Source organism: Thalia democratica, chromosome 9 (genome assembly GCF_965202585.1).
Source record: "Thalia democratica chromosome 9, ktThaDemo2.hap1.1, whole genome shotgun sequence".
NCBI lineage: Eukaryota > Metazoa > Chordata > Thaliacea > Salpida > Salpidae > Thalia > Thalia democratica.
In genome coordinates, this window is record NC_139173.1 from 23,305,492 (window position 1) to 23,316,335 (window position 10,844).

The 10,844-nt window shown below is 26.1% G+C and overlaps 1 protein-coding gene across 1 annotated transcript; it reads left to right on the forward strand.

Moving 5' to 3' along the window:
- The first annotated feature begins 768 nt into the window (after positions 1–768).
- LOC145843892 (adenosine 5'-monophosphoramidase HINT1-like) lies at positions 769–10,140 on the forward strand. The gene is made up of 3 exons (XM_082951156.1): positions 769–893; positions 2,987–3,091; positions 9,908–10,140. The coding sequence occupies exons 1-3, from the start codon at positions 771–773 to the stop codon at positions 10,070–10,072; spliced, it is 393 nt and encodes a 130-aa protein (XP_082807282.1). The 5' UTR covers positions 769–770; the 3' UTR covers positions 10,073–10,140.
- The last annotated feature ends 704 nt before the right edge of the window (positions 10,141–10,844 follow it).

A 10,844-nucleotide genomic window follows, 5' to 3' on the forward strand; every position in this document is an offset into this window, starting at 1 on the left:
AGAAAGTGCCTCAAGTTCAGTCACTAGAAATTCTGAGTCAAGCAGTAGTTTGACGACTTCCACATCCTGGTTGCTTAGATGTGTTTAATTTATGAGATGACATTTCATCAGTAATATCTTTATGGATAGCTGACTCCACACATTTTACATTAAAAAAAAATATATGTGAAACAAAAGAAAAATTTGCCTTTAATTAAAAAAAACTACAATTTACAGACAAAATTTGCATATTTTGTGTAATAATCATATCATAATAAATCAAAAGCAGTTGAAATTTTTTTAATGTATGCCTATAATTATAAGCTTTCATCGAAGATATAAATTTTAAGTCTAGGACATGTATAAGTGATTTTATTACTGTTTAAGTCAAAAAAAAAAATGAAAAGTATATGATTTTTGGGGTTGAAATTAGTGTTTTTTTTTGGGCAGCATACTATTTTTTTTGCAATTATTTTTTTAGACTCTTCTTAATGAAATAAAAACATATTTGAATCATATGTACTAATAAAAATTTTAGAATTTGACCAAAAAAATGTGCTGTGATCCCTATCCCTACAGCCTGGAAAACTTATATATATAAAACCTACAAAAAAAACCTTAGCAACCCTGCTTATAAACTTTGAAAACAAATTATGTAGACTGATAATTTATTTAAATTTGGTTTTAGTTAAAAGGATAAGTTTATTAGTTTCTGTTATTGTATATGTTAGAAAACATTGATTAGATATCAACATAATTAGTTTCAAATTGAATATTGATAACAGATTGTAATGAGTAGTGAGGTTGAAAAAGCTCAAGGTGCAAATAGCACAGTTGAGTATGACAATAACAATGTATTTGCAAAAATATTAAGAAAGGAAATTCCATGTAATTTTATCTATGAAGATGAACAGGTGTGTTGTTTAAATTATTATACTTATGCTATTTATCTATAAAATATATAAAGTATATTTGCTTAAGATGAAGAATTTGTTTAAACGAGCCAAATGAAATTCAAAATCAACAAGATATGTTTCTCTATTATTGCTTAAAAAAGTCCTATATAAATTTCTCAAAGTGTTAGCTTGATACTTAAAACATAATTTTTGAAATTATGTTTTAAATGTTGATAATATTTTTAAGCTATGTTGAATAAAACTATCTTATATTTTTATTAAATGTTTTATTTGTTTAAAATTCATTTAGTAATAGATAAGAAATTTATTATACATTGTTTACTGTATTAGTTTCTATCTTTTTTAAACCGTTTCATTAACTTTAGTTCTTCAGTTTAGTATACTTAAAAATTAACTAAAATTTTTGTTTACGTTTTAATTTATTTTGAATAAATTAATTTATAATCTACATTTAAGTTCAGTTTTAAAGCCTTTTTTGATAGTTTAGCGCCAATTTGGTAAATATTTTACAAATTTTAGTAAATCTGTAAAACATTTATAATTGATTGCTATAACTTTTATTTGTTTTTTCAAGGAAGACAAAAAGGGAATATAGCATTTATTTTTACAAGTTGATCTCATTTTAAAGATGTTTAACTTTGATAGCATTTGCATTTTACTGTTGTTTAAAATTCAAATTGTTATTTGAGATATAAGGGTACAAAGTTAAAGAGTTTAATATGTCTGTTTATGGAAAAAAAAAATAATGAAAAAGATTTATTCATAAAAAGATTACTTATTAAGTTCTAAAAAATTTTCTCAAACTATCTCAGTCTTATACTAAATTAAGATTAAATAGTTGTTTTTAAGATATTTTTAGTTTTTAGTATTTTTTTTTTGAATGAAAACAATAAATTGTTTATTTTTGTTTTCAAATGCTTATTTTTCAAATGAAAATAACAATAGAAATAAAAATAAAACTCATACTGTAGAGTTTTTTGTTTAATGCAAACAAAATATCTTTATATTTGAAATAAGTTGCATAGGAAATGAAAAAAAAGAAGGTTGTAGTTTATTAACTTTACAATTCATAAAAAATTAGCAACAGTTTTTTTTAAATGTAATTTAAATATCTAATAAACTAGTTTAAAAATATTGTTTTATAAAAAGCATTAATAGTTTATAAATTGATCTTTTTAAAAAAGACCATAACTGGTTTAAAAAAAGTTTTGGACCCTCCTTATGGCCCAAATGCTTAAATTCTGGACAACTGCATTATATAATATTTATATATTTTAAAAGAAGCTTTTAAATAGTTACAATTTACATCTGTCATAGTGTTTAAATTAAAACATGTAATTAAGCATATTTATTATTGACACCGACCCAAAAAAAAAAAATCAATTAGTAAATTTGTGTCATAAATAAATTTAAAAGAATATACAACACTAGCACTAGCCACAAAAAGTAGTCATGTTCATACCATGCAACTAAGTAAATTAATTGCACTAAAAAATAAATATACTTCAGCTATGATTGTTTTGTTATTATAGAAAGCCTTTTTTAAAAGTAGTTAAAAATATTTTCTATAAAAAGAAGAAAGATCTTATGTATTAAAAAAAATTTACAGCTCTATAATGTTTCTGAGAAATGCAGATTTATGCACACTTTTAGAAGCACTGGCCTAAGCCAAAAAGTCTAATTGAACGAACATTTTTAGTTTTAATTCTATTAATTTGTATAGTAGCTAGCAGTGTGAACACACTCTTGGACAAACTTAAAATTTAATAACTACAATGAAGTTTGTGCGATGTACTCTGATTAAAGTCTTGCTATGGCAATTATTCAATTTTTAATGTCTGACAATATCACTTTATATTTTGAACTAATTTAAATTAAAACTTAAAAGTTTCCTTGTTGTGATGGACACATTTTAGTTATACTAAAACCTTTTTTCAGTCTACCATGAGCTTGAGCTCTAATCATACTTTCAATATGAGCAAAATTCATATTTTATTTGTAGTAATTTATTTGAACTATATTTCATACCAGAGTATTAACATAAATAAGTATACTAATTAACTTAAATTTAATAAATTCATTTCAAACAGTGTGTAGCCTTTGATGATCTCAGTCCTCAAGCACCCACACACTTCTTGGTGATTCCCAAAAAAGGAATTTCTATGCTTCAAGCTGCTCAAGCTGATGATGAAAGCGTTAGTTGCTGAGATTTACTTGATTTGCTCTTTATAAGTTTAACAAAACTTTTTAAAAGCTTTTGTATGTGAATGTTTAATAGTATGTCTGCTAACTTATAATGTGTTTATGTTATTTTACTAACTAATTACTAAATTACATATATTTTCAATTTGATCATTGTTTTTAAAATAAATTTTATAGTTCATCAACTATTAGTAATTCAATGTTTATTGCATTTTCAATGTTAAATTTGATTTTAATAATTAAAATACTTGTTTTTCTGTAAGTCATATTTTAAGTTTTTGAAACTTTGGTTTAATGATTTTACAATGTTTGAATGTATAAAAAGCAACATAGTACCATATAAAGTAGAGTTAAGTAGATTACAACCAACCACCCAGCTAACAAAAATCTCTGGCCCAAACACATTTTTAAGCTTAAAGGTATCTTGTTCAAATCAAATACAGTTAAAATTTTACTATAAAAATTTTTTCTTTGACCTTAAATTGATTTATATTAGGCAACAGTACTTGCTAAATGTTTATTACATTGTAGTTTTACTTATAATGGGTGTTTTAAAATTTTATCCTACAGTTTTTCAAAATTACTTAACGCTCTAAGACAGGAGTTGTCTGTAATTTTATTTTGATAAATATAGTCCACCAAAAAGAAAGTTTTTATTTGAAATCTACACTTGTAAAAACGAATTGGTAATTAATATTTTATAAAGTTTTATTGAAATCATAGGTAACATGCGATTCCCGGGCCAGGTCTAATCCAACAAGCAAAATATTAGGTCTCTGCTTATTTGTAGATAAAAACCTAATTGTGTTTTGTAATTTTTTGAACTACTAGGACTTTTTAAACAATTCCGGCCCATAAAAGAATTTTTACAGTAAATCTGACCCGCAGACTAGAAAAATTGCTCACCCAAACCCTAACTCTATTTTGAGTTTTCGACCATATACCAATAGAAAATATATTGCCTACTTAAACTCTTATTCTAAAAAGTTTTTTTGATCAAATTTTAAAATAAAAGTTTAAATTTTAAAATTTGAGAAGTAAATACTACTGAAATTAGCTAAAACAAAGGTTTTTGTTCATGTTTATAGTTTCTATAATCCTTATTTTCTCAATCCTTCAAAACTAATCAAATCTTGAACTGTAAAATACTTCGAAAAATATCCATTAATTTTTAATTTATGAATATTTTTTATAAAGAAAAATATCTTGGTTGTGTTTTTTAAATGAATTTAAGATACTTTTGTCCCAAACCGCTCATCAACCATTCAACTGTTAACATGCTTACATTCTTGGTTAGTTCCTTATCTCAAAAATGAATTTACTAAAGTAGTTTATACGGATATTCAAAAAGCCTTTGATTCAGTATCACACAAAAGATTATTAAAATTTTTAAATCAGTATGGGCTACATAAAAGCTTGGTTGATTGGTTTGATAACTTTTTAAATAATAGATCACAAAGAGTACTCATCAATAATACGCTTTCTGACTCTTTAACAATCCACAGTGGAGTACCACAAGGTGGTGTAGTTGGTCCCCTTCTCTTTTTAATTTATATTAATGAAATTTGTTCAAACATTGATATTAAAAGTGAGTTAAGCTTATTTGCAGATGATGCCAAAATCTTTAGTCAGTCAAATACTTCTTTACAACTATCTTTAAATAATATTTACATATGGTTTAAAACAAGAAAACTAAACTTAAATCATAGCAAATGTAAAATTCTAACCATTAACAAAAAAAAATCTTCTCCATCTGACCTCTTAATCAATAACATCAAGTTACCAGAAATTAAAGTTTTAAAAGATTTGGGAATTTATATTTCCAAAGATTTAAAATGGAATGAACATATCAACTATTTATATAAGATCGCAAAAACTACATGTTATCAGATATTAAAAAATTTTAAAACTAATTCTGCTTCAACTCTGACAAAACTATTTAAAACAAACGTTCGCCCTAAACTTGAGTTTAGTACCCAAATTTGGTCACCCCATTTAAAAAAGGATATTAACAAAATTAAATCTGTGCAAAGAAGTTTTACCCGTCATATTTGTAGTTGTTGCAACATATCTTACACATCATATAATGATAGAATGATTAAATTTGGCTTGAAATCACTGGAATATAGAAGATGGGAATTTGATTTATTAACTCTTTACAAAATTATTAATGGCAAATATAAAAATTTTTTTAACCAGTTGTTTAATTTTTCCCAAAATAAATATCAACTAAGAGGAAATAATTTTAAAATAAAATGTAAACATGATTTTAAAAACAGTCAGTGGCAAGGCGCATTTTTTCACAGAGCAAAAGCTATGTGAAACAGACTACCTCAGGATATAGTATCTTGTGAGAGGGTAGAACAATTTCGTATAAAGCTAAAAAGATTTGATTTAAATACAATAAATACTAGTAAAATTCTCTAATTTTCCACTAAAAACAAAAGAAAAAATATTCGTTTCCCTACGCCTCCCCCCTACAAACTTTTAGTTTACTAATTTTTTTTTAATTATGAATTTTGTTTTGTAAGCGATGATTTAGACAAACTTCTTTATTGTGTGTACTAAGTAATATATAAGTTTGAATTTTTGAATTGAATTTTTAATTTAGTTCATTTGTATATCATATTGTGTTTAACTTTGTGTTTTCATTTAAGTTATGTTTATATATATAACTTATCTTAAAGTTTTGAATATAAGTTTATTTTCTTTTTCTCTTTTTGTGTGTCATGTTTAAGTGGCTCAGGTTTTGATGCCTGAGTCTAACATTGCACAATAAACAATATAATAATAATAATAATAATACTTAAAATTATATTTTCAAATTACATGCATGAAACTAGAAATTCTGATAATTATGAATGGTTGTAAATGTAGACTATCAAATTTAATATTTTTTAATATTTTAGCATAATGTTTGCAATTTTTCACATTTAAAAAATTATCTATTACAATTAAAATCTTAACTTTAAGATATGGCTAAAAATTAGCTTTAAACCAAATAAAATACAACATAATAAAATTACAACTAAATTACGTAATTAACTTTAATGTTTTTTATTAAAGTAGTGACTTTTAGCTTATCTTTTAACATCTTGTTTATTTATATAGTATCTTTATATTTGTTTAACTTACATTTTTCAGATTTAAGTTATTGTATACTTTCAATTTATTTTATAGATCACATTAAAAGTAAAGTTCTCGACTTAAAAATATGGAAAATGATCAATTTAAATTTTTCAATTTTATTAAGAATACGATTTTTCATCATCAGTTGAACTAAATATATAATATTTTTTTTACATAAACATGCAAGAAGACATTAGGCTAAACTTGAAATAAAATTGGCATTTATGTGTAAAAAAATAAAATAAAACTTATAGTTTAAAGGTATCTATTTAGAAAAGTAATGATAATACCAGGTTAATTTATTTTAAGGTTTAAAAAATATAAGCTACTTAACAATATTATAATTTTAAAAACCTGAAAAAAAATAAATATACCTACATAGTAGGCTTGTTAAATTTGTGAACAAAAAAAAAATGCAACTAAAGCATTAGACTGAATAACTGTTTTTAAATAAAAAAATAAAAAATAGCTATCGTAATTACAAACTAGGCTTTTATTTGTAACTTTGAAATAGGTTACATTTGTTGGTTTTAATATTTGCTTGTACAAGTTGATTTAGTGGTGTATTTATCAAATTTTCTCAAGTTTTAAAACAAAGCTTTTTAAAATGAACACATTAACATTTTAACTCGTTCCTTCTATTTAAAGAAGTTCCCCCGTCAGCGTTCGCTATTTCCATTTTCCCATGAGTCTTGCAGATTCTCTGCGGATTCCTTACTTCTCCAATGTGATGTTAAATGTTCCAGTTAATAATGTAGTCAGTATTGTTGTTTTTAAATTTCCAAATATATTTCGACTGTTCGATGCCATTCTTCTTGTTGACTTTCATATCTCAAATATGGCCATACCACCTTGTTTTAGAAGGTCCCCCAGTGCTTCCTACGTATTCCTTTAATTATTATGTTCTGGTAACTGTAGTTTATAAGTAACGTTCTTGGTAAGGCATTTGTTTTTTAGTTGAAATAGGTTTTTGTTTCTGCAGTTGCAGAAGGACTCTTTTGTGTTAGTACTTTCAGTTTTTACTATATTATTAAATTTTTTTTGTCCTTGAGTTAACATTTTTATATTACTCATGCAATGAAACGACAACTTGCAATTGTTTTTATTTATTATTTTTTAGACTGTTGTTTTGTTTAAAGTGCTTGTTTATTAATTCAAAAAATATTTTCCCTACATTTTTCTTTACTTATTTCAGGGTTGCCAAAAAACCTTAACACCTGGAATAAGCTTGAAAAACCTCGAATTTGACAATTTAGGCTAAAAAACCTGGAATTTAGAAAAAAAGACCTGGAATTTTGAACAAAAATCATTACAAAAACCTGTAGTTTTTAACAATTTTAATATTTCAAGTAGTGAAGCTTCGATTTGACTCAAAAAATCTACCATATAGATAAAAAAATTGTCATCATCAAAAATGTTTTTGTTAAAAAACACATTTAAAATAGCTTTTGAGTATCTTTTCAATGGTTTTATACTATTTAACAAAGATTTTTACCTTATGCTTCACTTTAAACTAAAAATAGGCCCAAAAATGTGTACTTTTAAAAACCTGGAGGAAATTTGCCAAATACATTTGGCAACCCTGTGACTTGCAAAATATTGTATTGAAGTAAATTATTTTTCTTGATCTGTTTCTTTTCTTTTTCTGTTTGTTTAAATCTTCCGTAGAAGTCAGTTTGTGTTTAAAATTTGATTTGTCTAAAGCGTTTGGTATGTAAAGTATATATTTTTTTATATAATTTAATCAGTTTATTTTTTTCATTGCTGGTAGGATTTTATTAATAATTTAAAAATGATTGGAATTTTTATACATCTAATTTGTAGGTTTTCTTTATTGTACGGTCAATGTTAAGTCTAGAAAGTTATATATAGTTGCACCAGTATCTATCGCAATTTTAAAACCAATGTTTTTGAATATTTTTATTGTTTTTTTCTTTTTGTTTTCTAAGTCTTGGTTGTTTTTTGGTTGGATAATTACAAGGCCGTCATGTCTATATAAGCATATCTCTTTAAGATCAGTAAGAGGTTCAAGCTTGCTTAATGCATATAGTCCGATTAGGTTGCATAACTTGGAACCGAATGAGACCATGGGAACGTCTTATAGATTGCTGTTGTCATTTTTGATCCTGTTTTTTAGTTAAAATTGTTTTACATAAGTGCTTAGTTGATTTTATGTCCCTGTCTATTGTAGTGTGTTTTTTGCAAAGTTTATAGCATTTATCAAATGTTTTTCAGTTATACTGGGATAAAAATTCACAATATCAAAACTTATAAAGAATTTTTTGTTTTATTTTGGACATTATTGAGCCATTCAGTTACTTCAAAAGAGTTTTTCCACAAGTTTAAGTTGTAACTAAAGAGCTGTACAGAGGGAAACATTGTTTAATATTTAGAATCTACAAACATTTTTTTACCATTAAATCGTTGCTAATTTATTGCTGGAATTTCTTTTTTAACTTGAAATTATTTTTTATAACATTTCCTTCTTGGTTTTAAAAAATTGTTGTAATCTAAAATTTATCTGAGCAAAAACTATTTAAACAATCTCGTGCAATAAGAACTATTTCAGTTTTGCATAGAACTTGTTTTAATTTGTTGGAAGCCTTAAGCTCATAATTTGTATAGCTTTGTGAAGTTTGATTATTAAAATGAGATTAAATATATATTTTTTCAATATCCAATTGCAAATACACTGTGCTATTCAACAATCAAGTTTAAATCCCTTAAATCTCAAAAGTTACTTAACATTTTGTAAAAAGAATCTTTATTAAGATTACAGTTTACTAAACAAAACCGTTTTGTGACAAACACGGTTTTTATATTTTATATTATTTATAGCTCAAGTTAATTGGAACTAAAAATTTTCATTGGTTTAGTTGTTGTAACTAATTGATATTTTTAACTAATGTTGCTCTTAATAATACAATTTAATCTCTCTTTTAGTTTTCTATTGTTTTTTGTTGTTTGAAGATTTCAAATCAAGCTGAAAATTTTTTTAAGTAAATTATAAAAAGTGTCTTAATTTCAATTAGTTATTGGCTTAATTAGTTAGCTTGCACGCATACATTCTAGCAAACATTCACTTGGTTTTTTAATAAAGTAAAAATATTAAGCTCCAACAAAACTTTTTTTCATTGTTTGCAAAATAAGAATAAGAGGATCTCATATCGGTTCTTGAATAAAAATGAGAATACTTGTAATAAAACTCAGGCCGAAGTATTGTCTTTCAAATTAAGAGTTAATACACTTGTAAGTTTTAATGAGTTTTGCTATTCATGAGTGAGAAAATGTTAACCGAATAATCAAAGTATTGTATTAAACCATTTTGCATACTGCATTTAGGGCACCTGGTGGCTAGGACTAAGCATGAATAGATATAACTATACACAAATTATCTAACTCAGATTAAAATGGTCATGAAACAAAAAAAAAAAAAGTTTTTAGCTATACTCTTAAGCTCAGGCTTGAATGAGTTTCGTTATTTTTACAAAAAAATAGTTTTTACCTGCACTTTGAGGCTCCGGCTAAAATGAGTTTCGTTATTTCTACAAAAAAAAGTTTTTACCTGCACTTTTAAACTCCGGAATCAGTTTCGTTATTTGTAAGTGTAAAACTTTTAATTAGTAACATGTAACAGCAATGAAATCATTGTCATTTGTCAATTAAACATTTTTTTGAAGCGTCTAGGTCACCTGCTGTTGGTGGCGAACAAGGTGGCGGCGCAGAAGAAGCTGGACGACGGGTACAGGGTGGTCGTCAACAACGGCAAGCAGGGAGCCCAGTCGGTCTACCATCTGCACGTGCACGTGTTGGGGGGAAGGCAGATGAACTGGCCGCCAGGCTAAAATTGAAAAACTGCTCTTTTTTGCTTACATCAAATAAAATCGTGACGTTTTAAATTGCTTGTTGGATATTGTGTAACTGTTGTTGTTTATTTATAAAGTCGTTTTTATAAAAAAAGTTTTGTAGGTTGCGTGCTGGCATGTAGCTTAAAAGCTCGCACTGAAAAGTTGTGTTTTCAATGTGAAAATTGGGAATGGGTGGGCATTAGGGTGCATCTGTTGCCCTGACCTTAGAGTTAAGCTAAATCAAACTTTCTAAGCGTGGCAAATCACTTTAAAAAACAAAAAAAAAAAGCTTCCTAGCTTTACCACCGTCACGCTTTCTGTAATTTTCTGAATACAACCCCTATGTAAATTGTAAGGGACCTTAAAATTTTGACCTTTGAGTTTTTGGCTGAACATTTTTCTACATGTAGCACTCATCAGAAAAACTCATTCTACGCGTTTTCAGACAATTTGAAGAAAGTTTCACGGAGGAATTTCTTGGTTTCTTCAAAAAAACTTAAAAACAATAAAAAAGTACAGAAAATCTAAAAACGCATAGAATGTGTTTTTATGATGATTGCTACATGTGAAAAAATGTTCAGCCAAAAACTCGAATGTCAAAATTTAAGGTCCCATACAAATTACATAGGGGTTGTTTTCAGAAAATTACATATAGCGTGACGGTGGTAAAAGCTAGGAAGCTTTTTTTTTTTTTTTTATATTTATGTGCTTGCCACACACAAAATTTAGACTAACCCCTACTACCAAATTTTAATTTTTAGGGGCAACA